Here is a 16,725-nt window from a genome sequence, read left to right on the forward strand (position 1 = left end):
ATTTCTTTGAAACCGCAATGTAAAATTTGTTTTTTATTAATAAATATATAAAAAAAGGTAATTTTTCGAACCGACTTTAAAAAAAGAAGAGTTTCTCAATTCGTCTGTATTTTTTACGAAGTTCCATAGCGGAGCGTAAAAAAGTAAAAAACGTGAGATTTTTATGTATAATAGCCGTATAGTACGCAATACTCTGGCATTCTTAAAAAGATCGCGGAAACGAATAATAATGTGACACTCGTCTTGACGCGGCACCCGCTACTTTAACACCGCGAAGGCCGCTTAGGGACCTCGTTGATGTGCATGTTTGTGTGAGTGTGTCATTTCGAACGTTTGTAGGTAGTTTCCGTACTGGTACATGTGTCTACTGTGGTAACGGTCCGTTTATTTACATTCTTTATCCTATCTTGTTGGCCTTAGTATAGTTACTCTACGTCTTAGGTGCTAAGAAGATGCATTACATGGTGACTGTTATGGGCAGATGTTACTGCGGACCATCCGCTCGTTTCGGGAGTAATTTCACTTAAAAATAAAATCATAATTAACAACATGGAAGGAGATTTCTACAGTCCTCAGCCGATATTTACATCGCATCTTTTAATGTGAGCAACAATATGTCTTTATTATTTCCGTGTGAAGTCGATAGTAAATGCTTTCGGTGTCCGCGTTTACTTTATTGTTTTACACTGGAATAATATTTAAAATACAAACCATCTCGTTACGCATCGACAAGCGATTACTTCGTACGGTACCTAAATAAAATGATGTTTGAGCTTTCAGTTAATAACGCGGTGCAATAGCTCCCATGTTCATAATGCACTAGTCAAAACAAAACCTTAACAGATTGCAATAAGGTAACTTTTGGTAAAATACTTTTATGTCATTGCGATAATTTTGTATTCCCTAGCAGTGTAGGTGACAGTATATTAGTTGATTCTCGCCATATCCTTATATCCTTGCGTTCTGTTTAGATGCAAAACTCAATTTAGTCCATATTTGATGAAAGGCTTTCATCTATTCAGTACCAAACGACCTCAACATTTCTTTATTAATAGCTGTCGTAACATTTTCTTTCGCTATAGGTTAAATATGAATTGCGGCGTTAGCAATATCGTCGTATAATAATATAAAATAATAAAGTAGAGCACTTCAAATATTGTTATTTTCAAAGTGATATCCCTCATTTCTGGGATTAATTATACACATTCAATTTGTAACCTAAATTTATGAATGATACGGGACTTGAACCCGCGACCTCTCGTTAGATTCGCGGTTCAGTCCGAGAGCTCTTTCCAACTAAGCCATCCCTTCGAGTGACGCATGGTTCGTAAATCTTGCTTTGTCTGTTTCACCAGTGGGTGGCTGCTTTGTACAAGCCGGCTAGATTATGGGTGAAGCAGTAATGTGTAAACATTATTGTGTTTTGGTCTAAAGGGCGCCGCAGTTAGTTTTAAATAGGGGTAAATTCACCAGTGGGAGGCTCCTTTGCACAGGTTGCCGGCTAGATTATGGGTACCAGAACGGCGCCTATTTCTGCCGTGAAGCAGTAATGTGTAAACATTATTGTGTTTCGGTCTGAAGGGCGCCGCAGTAAGTGAAATTACTGGGCAAATGAGAATTAACATCTTATGCCTCAAGGTGAAGAGCGCAACTGTAAAGCTGCTCAGAAATTTTGGGTTTTTCAAGAATCCTGAGCGGCACTGCATTGTAATTATTTTCATAAAAAAAAAGTCTGATTCAACTCTCATGTTGCGGCTTTGACCGTTCTCTTCAATGTTCGAGCTATATGTATGTAAATAACATTGTTCCAGCTAGAGTTATTCCGCCATCTTCACGACCTGCCCCTCAAATGGCACTTGTCCCGCAAGACTGGCGAGGTCCTGCGTGTGATGGACCGGGGCACGGACTCCATAGACAATCTGCTGTCGTACATACTGTTCTCAATATTGCCCACGCTAGTTGACATCATAGTGGCGGTCGTCTATTTTGTGACGCAGTTCAACGCCTGGTTCGGGCTTATAGTGTTCTCAACCATGATATTTTATATAAGTAAGTACATTTATTTTTTCCGCATACTTGTATTTAATATTAATAATGATAACTTGGGACTACTTGAATTGCCTTACCTAAACAAATCTATCAAGGTTCCAAGTAGCTGCTTTACGGCCGTTCCCAATATTCAGTCTATCTCTTACTTGAGATAAAAATCGTAACTATCGTTGACTTTTCTGTCCCAATAAACTTATCGACGTTAACCCACCTTATCCGTGCACGCTGTCTGTCAATGGGACGACGTATAGCTTACCAGCAATATAAAGTTTGTATGGAAATTGCAATTCATGCGTCCCAATACAAGGCTATAAGAATGACTTATCGGGTATATTGGGACAGCTTCAGATTATTGACAGCTAATTACTGACAGTAGAAGGTATTAAGTTATCTCTATCTGTACATAGTATATTGGGAATGGCTGTAAGTGAGTTGCGAGTGCTGGTGTGATCATGATCTGTAAGTGATTTAAGATTCATTCTTTTACTGTCGGTCAAGGAGTGGTATTAATTTCGGTCATTAAGCTTTGCTGATTTTGTCAACGAATATTAAGATTGAAGGTAGTCATTGAAAACTTCTGGTCGAAATTATTTTCAATATAAGGTATAAAAGCGTTAATACATGCCAGTGGCCTTGCTAAGATATAGTTCGAGTGAAATTTAAAGGTTAATTTATTAATTATTAATACATAGATAATAATTCATGAACAAAAAAATATAATATAATCATTTGAAACAAACATTATATTATTTGGAGTAATATTAACCTAATGTTTAGTTTTAAACTCGACGAAGGACTTATTTCGTCCTTCAAAATGGCGCGGTGCTGCGAAGTGGGGAAGAGCGAGAGCGTGATAGGAGAGGGACAAGGCTAGATAGATGGTGGCGTTAACAATATATGTGATTTTTAATGAATAAATATAATGTGTTACAGTTGCAACAATAGCGGTAACAGAGTGGCGCACCAAGTTCCAGAGACGAATGAACCTCGCGGACAACGAGCAGAAGGCAAGGTCCGTGGACTCGCTGCTCAACTACGAGACGGTCAAGTACTACGGCGCGGAGTCCTACGAGGTCGTCTCCTACAAGGACGCCATTGTTAGCTACCAAGTACGCTTTTTGGCTTTTTCAACTCTTTCAAAATTAAATATTTTTAGTAAAATGGCATTTCTAATCACTTGCGGCCCTTTCCAATATACTATCTACAGATAGAGATAAATTACTACCTTCTACTGTCAGTATTTAGCTGTCAATAATCTGAAACTGTCCCAGTATATCCGATAAGTCATTCTTATCGCTTTATATAATTGTAAATTTCATACAAACTTCTATCGCTGGTGAGGCTATATGTCTTCCCATTGACAGACAGCGTGTACGGATAAGGTGAGTTACCTTCGATAAGTTTATTGGGACAGAAAAGTCAACGATGGTTACGATTTTTATCTCAACGAAGCGATAGACTGAATATTGGGAACGGCCGTTATTGAAAGTCAAATCTACCATCCACACGAAAATGTCTGCATCAGACCTGAGAAGGACGGTCGCAAGAAACTCAGCGGGATTTTTTATTTTTTATTAAAATATAATATCGTACAATAACATTTAATATTACACAGCCTGAGGGACTTCATTCCCAATGGTATCATTAAGAAAGTCATTTATGATATTACCTTTACCACGCAAACGTTTTTTGTTAACACTTTTGAATTTCGTAAAATTTGTTTTGTACATGTTCTGGGATCACATTTTCTTTACTATTACATTTGTTTGGTTTGTGACGATAAAGTAAGTCAGTATATTTATTAAAACATACTTTAAGCTAACAAATATTTAACTAATTTGAAATAAAAATAATATCAGTAAAGTAAGAACGACTAGGCTTCTTTAAATAAGTAATAGATATCAAGGAAATTGAGAACGTCACTACAACAAAATCCCTACCTAAGAGAACAATCTCTAAATCAATTTTAAAAGGGAAATTCAAATAAAAAAATATATTTTCTGTCACCTAAGTAAAGATGTGTCACTAATCTGCAATACCCTAATATATATCCCTGTGAAATATATTAGTCATCATATTAATAAAGACTGTCTCTAAATATGAATCTTCGAATTAATGTAAATGTGTATTTTAAATTATCGTTTGATCACTTTTTTCTATAGACTGAATATAAGATCAGTCCTCTTAAAAGTATGTGACGATAATATAAAACTATAATTTATTATACGCCGAGCCGAGCGTAGCTGGCCGCGGCAGCGGCCGGCGAGTGCCAGAAACAAATTCTAGGCGTTTTCCTTTCTTTCCTCCACATAAAAATGTCCCAATTTGAGGTTAGGTTAGGTTAACATTTAAATATTATGTGGTGATTCAATTTTTTTATCTATTATTTTGAAACCCAATATAATTATTTGCTTTTTGATAATATTTCCATGTAATTCTTAATTAATATTTAGGTAAGCGTTTTAATATTATTTGGTTATTCAATTTTGGTGACTGATCTACTATTTTAGGACCAAATATTATTTATTAGGGCACTGAAAATGAATTTATTAGGTAATTGATAAAATCATTCCCTTTGAAAAGTAAATTCCTTCTTATAAATGGGATTGTTTTAAACCATTTCACGTTTTTCAATAGATTTTAAAAATTAAAAAAAAAATAAAGATAACAATTCCGTACGTGATGTTTTAAGTGATGTGCATAAGTCATAATGTATACGAGTTTGACGTAATATGTATTTTACGAACCCGGATGATTTGAATATAAAATAAGAAGGTTTGCTGAGAAAAAAACAAAATAGTACAACGGGTTCAGTGTTATTCAGTACTCTAGTAAAACATATGGAACGTCTAAAGTAATTCAGGTTAAAAGCAGCTGGAACTTTCTTCCGTACTACCAAGCTGTGGAATGAGCTTCCCTGTGTGTTGTGTACAGGACGATACGACATGGGTACCTTCAAAAAAGCGTGTACACTTTCTCAAAATGATGGCAACGCTTTTGTGTTTCCGTTGGTGTTGCAAGAGTATGTAGGCCGCGGTGATCACTTTTTTTTTAAATAAGGGACGAGATGAGAAGGACGTTCAGCTGATGGTAATTGGTACGCCCTGCCTATTACAATGCAGTGCCGCTTAGGATTCTTGAAATGTAAAATTGATATAAATGAGTGGCACTGAGTTTCTTGCTACTTCATCTCATTAGCTCAACCCTTTACGATGTAGCGGTAGATTCAATAAGAAAAATATTATTTTGACATTCATAAGTGTCATTTCCGTGACCTACATAAATAAAGTGATTTTGATTTGACATACCCAAAATTTCTGAGCGACACTATAACTGCGCTCATCACCTTGAGACATAAGATGTCAAGTCTCATTTGCCCAGTAATTTCACTAGACCTTCAGACCGAAACACAGTAATGCTTACTCATTACTGCTTCACGGCAGTAATAGGCGCCGTTGTGGTAGGTACCCATAATCTAGGTCCCGGTACCCTGTGCAAAGGAGCCTCCCACTGGTGAACACACTGTGACACTTTACATCAGGTGACCCGTATGCTCGTAATAAAACATCAAATATAATTTTTGGCAATCATACAAAAAATGTACTATTTCTGAAAGTTGATTGATTAAAATATTAAAAATACATTTCAGAAAGAGGAGTTCAAATCGCTGCTAACCTTGAACATGTTGAACACAATGCAGAACGTTATCATTTGTACCGGTAAGTACTAATTAATTACACTTTATCTTTAACACATATTGCTGTGATTCATGTCATAGAGCACGAGCCCTCTTTAGTATTTATTGGTTTGTTATTTATTGTTTGATTGCGATCATTCAATTGACAAATGAGGTTCATTATATATACTACACGGCCAAATTATTTCTGTACCTCGCTAGAACGTGAAGCCCCCTCCCGTTCCTCCAACCTCTCCCCTTTCCGTTTCAACCCCGCGCTCGTCCTGTAGCGACAGTACGGTTTTGCAGTTTCATTATCGTTAGGTACTGTAAAACAATCTCATGTATTCTATTACTTCTATATTCTTATTCTTTCACTTTCTATTGAACATATTAATTATAAATATTAAATATTAGGCCGAAGGGCGTCCGTTCTTAGTTTACTTCATTTCTAATCTCTGTATCTGTTACTATTCGATTATTCTTCGCGTCACTTGAATCTCTTTTAAATATTATATTTTAACCCCCTTATTCATAATAGTCTGCTAACTTAAAGCATTACTAATTCTCACTCTGTCTTCTTCTATTGACCTAAGTCAGAATGAGAAAAAACACTCCGAAGCGGCTGTTTAAAGTTAGCGGACCATTATGAATAAGGGGGTAAATCTTTAGGCCAACCAACGTGATATTTTCGAGCTGTCATTGCTTTGTTTTTGTAGCTTTCATTGTTACGTTTTGAGTTTTGTTTATTACTAATTACTATTTATGTAGTTCTGTGTCGCTGTAATAGTTCTACCAGAAAAATAAAATCCTTTTTTACTCAACCCAGATTCATTCATTGATTTTGTCATCAATGATAATAGTCATCATCACAACGGAACACCTTTACATCAGTCTATAATACTGACAAATAAATCTTTTTTTTATTCATATGTCTAATAATATTGTAAAGATGCCTGTTTTGCATACCGTAAAAAAGCGACGATGTGACGTCATCAACATCAGGTCCAAAGATAAAGTAACTGGGTTGTGTTTTAAACGAACGGACGCCGGTGGCTTTTGCTCGCGTAGATGCGTCTACGTGACTATCTGACCATTGAATCTATTTTTTACAATTCCGTTTCTGTTAATATTCTCGTGATCGCTTTTTGATAGATTCTCATTTGCCTCAGTTTTATTGTTTGACAACTGCGGCTAATGCCCCGTCTTGTTCCTATTTATAACTGTGCAAGGCAGATCACATGGTCAGGATCTTCGTGGTTGTCCAATGATTGTTGTGACTATACCCTACTCCCAGATGCTGTAAGTAATGCTCGCATCAAGAATATATATAGACGAGCTATAAGTATGTGTGGTGAACACAATAGTTCAATTCTGGGTGCGATGTTACTAGGACCCAATGAGGACTAGCCAAATAGCCACCCTGTGCAAATAAGAATAATTTTAAGATTCTTGTGGCCGTTAACCATGACAGCAGGTAAACTCAGTCACACAGTCCTACAAAAATGGTATAATAATCACGGAAAATGCAATATTCACAGAACGCGGTGTTCCCGGTATAGGCGTACGACGCAACCGCCTCGCTCGATAGTTCTTCCCTGACTGCCTGCTCGGCGTTCGCCGCACTCGCATCGCACGCCGATTACCTAGACCCGAGCTAAGATGAATATTTAATCATCTTCGTACCAGCTTCTTGGCTCAACATTCTTGACTACGACGTGTAGATATATTTAACCATTTTAACTCTCAAGCACTGTCTCCCTTGTAACAACATGATATAATTTAAAGGTCTCCTGGCGGGCTCGCTACTGGCGGTATCGATGGTGGTGAGAACGAAGGAGCTGACAGTGGGAGACTACACTCTGTTCGCGTCATACATCGTGCAATTGTACGTGCCGCTGAACTGGTTCGGAACATACTACAGGTGAGAAGGCTGAGTTTACTTTAATAATTTGCTAGATATACGTGATACTTTAATTTTTAACCGACTTCGAAAAAGGAGGTTCTCAATTCGTCGGTGTTTTCTTTTTTTTTAATGTTTGTTATCTCAGAACTTTCGGCTGGGTGAACCGATGTTAATATTTCATTAATCCTTTCTTTCGATGTTAATATTCTCCAGGGGGGGGGGGGGGGGGGGAGAACCCTGGGCCCCTTGTCACATTATGTCACACTTCGTTGACCCCCCTGCTTCCCCCTTAACATTTGACGTACTTTATGGCTCCTACTAATTAAAGTTAGATCTTATCATGGGTATCAGAGTTTAAATGCAACTTTATTTTAATTAGTATATTTTTAAGATGTAGTACTTATATATAATATATTTTATAAGTGTTGTGCATTATTATTAATATTAATGCTTTTGAAGTAGAACTTTTGTTTTAAATCAAAATACGGTACGAGACAGTTGATGGTAATTGATACACCCTGCCCATTACAATGCCGTTCTGCTCAGGATTCTCGAAAACATAAAAATTCTGAGCGGCACTATAATTGCGCTCGTCACCTTGACACATAAGATTTTAAGTCTCATTTGAAACACAATAATGCTTACACATTACTGCTTCACGGCAGTAATAGGCGAATAGAAATAATGTTTTGAAAATCTGTTTATAATATTCAGGGCTATACAAAAGAACTTCGTTGACATGGAGAACATGTTTGAGCTGATGCACGTGGACTCGGACGTGCGAGATGCGGCGGGTGCGCCCGAGCTCGTGGTGCGGCGAGGTGGCATCGAGTTCAAGCACGTGTCGTTCGGTTACGGGCCCGAGCGACTCGTGCTAAATAACGTCAACTTTAAGGTGGCGCCTGGATCCACTGTGGCCCTGGTCAGTTTACTCATCTGAATGTTATAATATATTTCTAAACTTGCATCGCACGTATTAATCTTTATATACAGGGTGTCCCAAAGTTATGGGACATGAAGGGAAAGTACCTTAAATATCGAATATTGGCTATTTTACTGAAAGAAGACTTTATGTTATTTTTAAAAGTTAGTAATTCTGCATTCAAAGATTTTCTAAAAATTAATTGCCTCGTCTGGGAATCGAACCGACTTAAATTAAAAAAAAACTACTACTACTTTTATGATTGCGTAAGACAAGAGGGATCACATTTTGAGCTAAATGCTCAAAATGTGATCCCTTTATTTTTTAATTTACAAATTGATTGACTTGATTAATTAATTTACAAAAAATACCCACTTAATTGACTACTTTCTTTTAAAATACTATGTTACTTAAGAAGAGTTATTAGTGTTTGGCCACTCTTTCGATTGGCATCATAAGAGTAGGGGTGTTTTTTTTAATTTAAGTCGGTTCGATTCCCAGACGAAGCAAGTAATTTTTAGAAAATCGGTGAATGCAGATTTACTAACTTTTAAAAATGACATAAAGTCTTCTTTCAGTAAAATAGCCTATCTTCGATATTTAAGGTACTTTCCCTTCATATCCCATAACTTTGGGACACCCGGTATATATATATATTGAAAATGGTCTTTGTTTGAGGCTCTTTCAAGCCTAAACCACTACTACGTACCGACATGAAAAAACCACCATTCGATGCGAAATTTATCCTAGATGGCTTATGGCCCTTATTTTTTTATTGTTCAATTAATTTCCTTTTAAAATTCGCCCAACGAAGCGGGCGGGAACGCCTAGTGCTTACTCAAAATTTTTGATCCTTTTTAACCGACTTCAAAAAGGAGGAAGTTCTCAATTCGATTGGTATTTTTTTTTATGTGTATATAGCGATTACGCCGAGATTTACGATCCGATGAACTTCTTTAGTTGCCAAGCCAAATGAATAGTAGGTACCTACACTCGCTACGAGTGACTTTGAACGGGATAGCTTCGTCTAGAACTAAACAATTCAAGCGAGTAGACGTCGACGATAATTACTGTTAGTAAAATGTTTATAATATAAAGTTTTATTTTGTTCAACATTACTAAACTTTACAACTACTACACATGCATACTTATATATAAGATAATAATTCATAGACTAATTCACTCAAACACAACATTCACAACAAAACACAATACCAACAAATATGTATTACTTCGCTCCAGTCACCTTGTATTACCTAGTATTAAAACCAACTATGGTAAGAAATAAAATAATATAACATTTGCAGGAGCACAACTATACAATAAGCTTCCGAAAGAAGCGACTTCGCTCAACATCTTTAAAAAAAGGCTGCATTATCATATACAAACCAATGAATAAAAACAGCATTTTAATATAATAACAATATTCAAAATCTTGTAACTTGGACCACCGCCTTAAAACCGTAAAGCAGCAATGAGCAAATTCGCCTCTCATTCACTGATTTTATGTTCTCATGTAAGTGACGACTGCCTTAATGAGAAATAAAGTTCTTTAAACCGAAAATATTCCTCTTCGTGGCTATTTGGCAAGTCTCTAGTTTTTTAATCTGTTTTGCGGAGGCGACCAAGTCTGACAACCGCAGAGTTGTCTATAACGTTTATTAAATGTAATATAAAATGAAGGTGGGTCCGAGCGGCGCGGGCAAGTCTACAATAATGCGGCTCCTGTTCCGGTTCTACGACGTGAACGAGGGCGCCGTGCTCGTCGATGGACAGGACGTACGTACGGTGACGCAGTCCTCGCTGCGAGCCAACATCGGCGTGGTGCCGCAGGACACGGTGCTCTTCAACAACACTGTCAGGTATGAGCGGGACCCACTTAGATAATATACGTCTAGATATTAGGGCTTCCAATCCCGCAATACCGTGATCTCGGTATTGCGCATCCCGCGGGATTGTAAAATGACGCGGGCTCACGGGCGCAGGATCGCGGGCGCGGGATCACGGGCGCGGGATCTGCGGGAATTGCGGGACTGAAAAGAAGCGTGCATGCGATGCAAAATAGGATAATCTGCGTGAAATATTATTCTTAATAACTCAAGTTACTGTTTCATATTTTCGTGAAGTTTATTGATACATCTTTTTAAAGGAATACCGCCCACAAGTGTGGAAACAGAATGGGCATTTTCTGCTGCAGGTATATTGCGTCTAAACTACGCAGTAGTTTAGCAGACGACAGTTTGGACATGTTGTGTTTCCTTCGCAAACATTTTCAGTTAAGATTAAAAGCTGACAAACTTAATTAAGTAATAATTTATTAGTTTAAAATGTGTTTTTTTTGGTTATTTTTTAATTTTGCTTTGTGTATTTTCTATAAATGATTTGTATTTTTTTGATTTGCTTTTTATCGAGCATTTGTTATTGTTTTTTTTTTGTGAAAAAAAAGAGTATAATTTGATTGATCTCATTTTAATAGTAATATGTACGTAAATATGGCCTCTCGCCGAAAGCAGGAGTGCTATCAGGCTTGGGTCAATGCGGTGGTATCTAAGGATGTGAATTCCAGCGAACTTAAAAAACACTTCAATCATGCCTCCAGGTCCTTCAAAAGAGTTATTGCTGACGCGAAGTCGAAGCACATTGGCAGAATTGGCGAGAGACTTGCACGCCTTCCCTCGGGAACTCGTGCGTTCTGGTCACTCGCCAAGGCTGTCCAAGGAAACTTCTGCCAGCCAGCCATTCCGCCACTGCACAGGGATGATGACACGCTGGCCCATGACGCGAAAGAGAAAGCTGATCTCCTGGGCTCCCTTTTCGCGTCCAACTCGACTCTGTAAGACCAAGGTGCACCACCACCGCATATTCCGCGGTGCGAGTCATATATGCCGGAGGTAAAAATCCGGCATGGCGTCATGCTTAAGGCGCTTCTCACCTTGGACATTCACAAATCGAGCGGGCCCGATGGCATTCCCCCGATAGTGCTGCGGACATGTGCTCCGGACCTGGCGCCGGTCCTAACCCGTCCGGCTCTCCTACTCATCAGGCGTAGTCCCGAAATTATGGAAGGCGGCTTTAGTGCACCCGATCCCTAAGAAAGGTGTACGCTCAGATCCGTCCAACTACCGCCCCATTGCCATTACCTCCATTTTCTCCAAAGTAATGGAGTCGATCATCAACCGCCAGCTCTTGGGATACCTAGAGGGGCACCAGTAGATCAGCGACTGCCAGTACGGTTTCCGTCAGTGTCGCTCAGCTGGTGATCTTCTTGCATACCTCACCGATAAATGGGCGCAAGCGGTTGAGTCGAAGGGAGAGGCGTTATCGGTGAGTTTGGACATAGCGAAAGCCTTCGATCGGGTGTGGCATAAAGCGCTTATAGCGAAACTGCCATCCTATGGGCCTCCCGAGAAGTTATGCAAATGGGTCACTAGCTTTTTGGCTGATCGGAGCATCAAGATTGCTATCAACGGTGCATGCTCCGACTTAAAACCCATAAACGCTGGTGATATGCTGCAAATCAGCAATATTCATTGCTGTGCAGACGACAGTACAGGGTATACTTCCTACAACGGCCGTGCCAACATGTCCCGGGATAAAGTCGACGAGAACCGGAACAAACTTGTGTCTGAAATCGAGACTGCTTTGCAAAGTCTCGGAATGGGGCCGACAAAATTTAGTCCAATTCAACCCCAAGAAGACACAAGTTTGTGCGTTCACCACTTAAAAGTCTCCCTTTGTCGTATCCCCTCGATTCGAGAACACTCCTCTAACTGCCACAGCCTGTATTGGCATACTTGGTGTCGATATATCGAGCGACGTTCAGTTCCGTGGTCACTTGGAAGAGAAGGCCAAACTGGCCTCACAAAAGCTTGGTGTACTCAGGCGAGACAATACTTCACTAAAAGCCACCGCCTGCAACTTTATAAGGCGCAAATTCGCCAAAGCTCCCCAGTACCAGCTTCTTCCATTTGACCGCATACAACGAAGAGCGGCTCGAATCATCGACGATCAATTTTATCAACTATATTCAACTTTATTCTCTAGCATTGCGTAGAGATGTGGGTTCTCTCTGCATCTTCTACCGCATTTTTCACGGGGAGTGCTCAGAGGAGCTGTTCGGGTTGATTCCAGCGGCCAAATTCCACCATCGGACATTGCGTGCAAAGTACCATCCGCATCACGTAGATGTCTGGCATTCCACAACCGCGCGTTTTGTCCGAAATTTCTTGCCTCGCACAGCCACTTTGGAATCAACTACCGGCAGTGGTCTTCCCGAACAGATACGACTTAGGGACCTTCAAGAAAAAAGGATACTCCCACCTTAAAGGCCGGCAACGCATTTCTTGACACACCTGTTGTGGCGGATGTCAATGGGCGGTTGCCTCACCTCTCCCCATCCCGTGAGCCTCTTGCCCGTTTGCCCCCTCTCATATAAAAAAAAGAAAATGTGGAGTTGATAAATTCATTGTTTTAAAATGTACATATTTTCAATACATAGGCTGCACTAAAAGTATCGGAATAGAATATTTCCACTGTTCCTGTCATATTAAAATCTTTTTAATTTAAAACTCCTTGCTTTTAAAAATGGAATACCATTTATTTATTTAAAAAAAAGATTCTCGCTCCTGTCACAAGGTCTTTTCCAACTTGTTTAGTCGTTGAGAAAATGGAATTGATTTGAGAAAATTCTAGAGCGATGATTTATTATGACTTTCGAAGTGGTTTAACACAAAAACAGTGTGTTGACCGGATGATTTCTGCATTTGGTGATGAAGCCCCATCCAAAACCACAATTTATAGCGATAAATTAGTTTAGATAAACGAGTTTGCTGAATTTCAACGTGGACGTGTCAAGCTCAGTGATGATCCCCGTCAAGGTCGTCCAAAAACTGCAGTCGCCAAAGAAAACGTTGATGCTGTGCGTAAGCTGATTGACGTAGATCGATATGTGACATACCGCGAAATTCAGGCAACTTTAGACATTGGCATGAGTCAAATACAAATAATCTTGCATGAACAACTAGGTGTAAAAAAGTTGTTTTCCCGATGGACACCGCATTTGCTCTGTGAAGAGCAAAAAGCGGCTCGCGTTACTTGGTGCGTCAGAACTCTCGAAAGATTCCACGCAGGATCCTCAAATGCTGTATTCAACATTGTATCAGGTGACGAATCCGAAACAAAAAACCTGTTCACGGGTTTGGGTTTTTTAGTGTCGCCCTCGTATGCGGGATCTCGCAAATACCGAGATCCCGCGGGATTGAAAATTCGTAGTCCCGCAAATTCCAAGATTTAATACAGGCTGCAGGATTGGAAGCCCTGCTAGATATGCTGTTAAACAACCAATAAAAACAGGCCAGGTTTAATACTTTAGTGTGCGTGACAAGCTACGTCTTACACTCGCGATTTGTATGAAACTTTGCTTAAGTGTGCGTGTGTTCTGAAAATAGAGGTTAGTCGATATTTTTTGCGATGTATTAATTATCTAAGAATAAAATATTGTATCCTTTGTCAAAAACTTGTTCATTTTTTTGTTTTGTTGTTGTTCATCGTTTTAATTTTCATTCATTGTTCAAGAATCTTGAGTGGCACTGCATTGTAATGGGCAGGGTGTATCAATTACTATTATTTGAACATCCTGCTCGTCTCGTCCCTTATTAGCATAAAATTAAAGTATTGAGAATAATTTGTACCACTATTTCATTTAGGTACAACATTCAGTACGGAAAGCTGACCGCTACGTCAGCTGACGTCATAGCAGCTGCCAAGAACGCTGACATACACGACAGGATTCTTACTTTCCCTGATGCGTATGACACACAGGTAAGCTGGAATCAGATTAGGTACACCACCCTCGTCTATAACTCTACAAATAACACCGAATAGGGTCTTCTTGAATCTACGCACGTTCAAGAGGGCGAACTCAATGCATGTTTCGTACAGCACTCGAAGTACCTCAGTTTACCGCATTTTTGCCATTGGGAGGCTCCTTTGCACATGACACGTGGCCTGATCGAAAATCCGTAAGACAGTAGTTGAAATTATCGATCAAAGTTGATTTTACTGAGACATAAACTTTAAAATGTACAATAATTGTATTAGTTTTGAAGTCTTAAATTTTTTTGTAATATAAATTGTCATTTTTTGTGTACATTAGCGCAATAAAGGAACAGCGTATTTAACCACATTAATGCTAGTACTTTTTGATAAAAAAAGCATTTTGTGCTAAATTATTCCCTAACCATTCCATAATATTCAAAAATGCACAACGTTAATGTTCAAGTTGTCTCTTCTGCCGGCACACCCGGAATTATGTTTTAACTTTAATATTTTGTTGTATAATAGTGAAAAATTGACAAATATCGCTTCAATAATTATTAGTCTGAATTATTCTACTAGATCGACGATCATTAAAGTTTAAAGTTATATTGTGACAGGCCTGAGAAGAACGGACGCAAAAAACTCAGCGGGCTTCTTTTTTTTTATATAAAGATATGTTACCGTACAATAAAATTTATTATTTGGTAGCCTAAGGGCGGTCGCTCCATTCCCAATCTGTGGTATCATTAAGAATGTCGTTTATGGTATAGTTACCTTTACCACACAAACGTTTTTTCGTTTACTTGCTATTTATTTAACATAATATTGCTAGCTTCGATGTTAATAGGTAGGTGAGCGTGGTCTGCGTTTGAGCGGCGGAGAGAAACAAAGAATAGCGATAGCTCGTACTCTGCTCAAAGATCCCGCCATCGTGTTGCTTGACGAAGCCACTTCAGCGCTCGATACGAACACCGAGAGGAACATACAGGTATTATATTCATTTAATGGCACACACACATACATACTCACGCATTGTTCAAGTTGGGGTAGGCAGAGACAATAGAACGCCACTTGCTTCTATCCTTACAAACTTCACGCGCTTCCTCTACATTCATTACTCTTTTCATACATGCTCGCCGGTTCCGGGTGCTTCGTACCTTACCTTTTCTCTAAACGTCCTTTAGTGGCATTACTCAAATAATTGGTAACCAACGCTTTTGCATTCGTTGTAATAATTCCTGGGCGAAAAATAGGGGTCAATTTGGCAAATAAAGTATAGTTTAGACAAATTAAATTCCTAAACAAAATTTATGAACGATTCGGGAAACGAAACTGTTTCCGAGTGCTCTTACTGACGAAGCCAACCAAAGAAGAACATTATATATCAAAATTTACGACCCATGCGTACTCGAACGGTAGATAGATCCCGATAGGTCGCGGGTTCGAGTCCCGCATCGTTCATAAATTTGGGTAACAAATATAATTTGTATAATTAATCCCAGAAGTAAAGGTTAAGTATTACTTTAAAATAACAAATTGTTCAGAATAGGTTTCAGATATTTATTGGATGTTTGCAGTAATAAGGTGTGTGTTGCAATTATACATTAGTAGGTAATGATCCAATTTGCGTATTAAATAAATTTATATACAACAGTTGCGCAAAATCTAAAAGACTCTATGTGTGAAAATGCCGGTTAATGACCTCATATAGCTCGAGGAAACGTTTTATCTCTACATTTAGAAACCCACCGACATATTCCGTATTCGCTAGATCTGACCCCAACCGGCTACCATTTTATCGCAATTAGGACATTTTTTCACATTAAACATTATGCCTAAGAGTCAATACGAAAAGCCCCAGTGTTCTGTCGTAAAGGCATAAATGAGATAGCAGACATAATATGTCTAGCAGCAAGAGGCTCTATCGAGACTTTAATTTTTTTTATCATTTGACTTTACAAAACAAAAAAAAATATATACCATTAATATTAATTGTGGCGGAGGTCCGATTAATTTACTTTAAATGTGCATTAAAAATAGTATTTGGATTTTGTTTCAGGCTGCACTGGCAAGAGTGTGTGCCAATCGAACCACATTAATAATAGCGCATCGGTTATCAACAATTATACACGCGGATGAGATATTAGTACTTAAAGATGGAGAGATCATTGAGAGGGGAAAGTGAGTATTTTACTGTTAACTAATTTTTTTGTGACAATAAGGGACGAGACAGAGAGCAGGATGTTCAGCTGATGGTAATTGATACGCCCTGCCCATATTGTACTGGCGCTGTTCAGTCTTGAAAAACCTGAAAATTCTGAGCGGCACTACAATTGTGCTCGTCACTTTGAGACA

At 38.7% G+C, this 16,725-nt stretch overlaps 1 protein-coding gene across 1 annotated transcript in view; it reads left to right on the forward strand.

Moving 5' to 3' along the window:
• The window catches only part of LOC126977888 (ATP-binding cassette sub-family B member 6), a 48,258-nt gene that overhangs the window by 26,856 nt on the left and 4,677 nt on the right, over positions 1–16,725 (forward strand). Inside the window, exons 8-16 of the mRNA XM_050826516.1 lie at positions 1,812–2,049; positions 2,983–3,158; positions 5,699–5,768; positions 7,514–7,649; positions 8,346–8,553; positions 10,237–10,415; positions 14,259–14,373; positions 15,218–15,358; positions 16,430–16,551. Of these exons, the coding sequence (XP_050682473.1) occupies positions 1,812–2,049; positions 2,983–3,158; positions 5,699–5,768; positions 7,514–7,649; positions 8,346–8,553; positions 10,237–10,415; positions 14,259–14,373; positions 15,218–15,358; positions 16,430–16,551 (1,385 nt within the window). The remainder of the gene's footprint in view (positions 1–1,811; positions 2,050–2,982; positions 3,159–5,698; positions 5,769–7,513; positions 7,650–8,345; positions 8,554–10,236; positions 10,416–14,258; positions 14,374–15,217; positions 15,359–16,429; positions 16,552–16,725) is intronic.

This window comes from Leptidea sinapis, chromosome 46, assembly GCF_905404315.1.
Source record: "Leptidea sinapis chromosome 46, ilLepSina1.1, whole genome shotgun sequence".
In the NCBI taxonomy this organism is placed as follows: Eukaryota; Metazoa; Arthropoda; class Insecta; order Lepidoptera; family Pieridae; genus Leptidea; species Leptidea sinapis.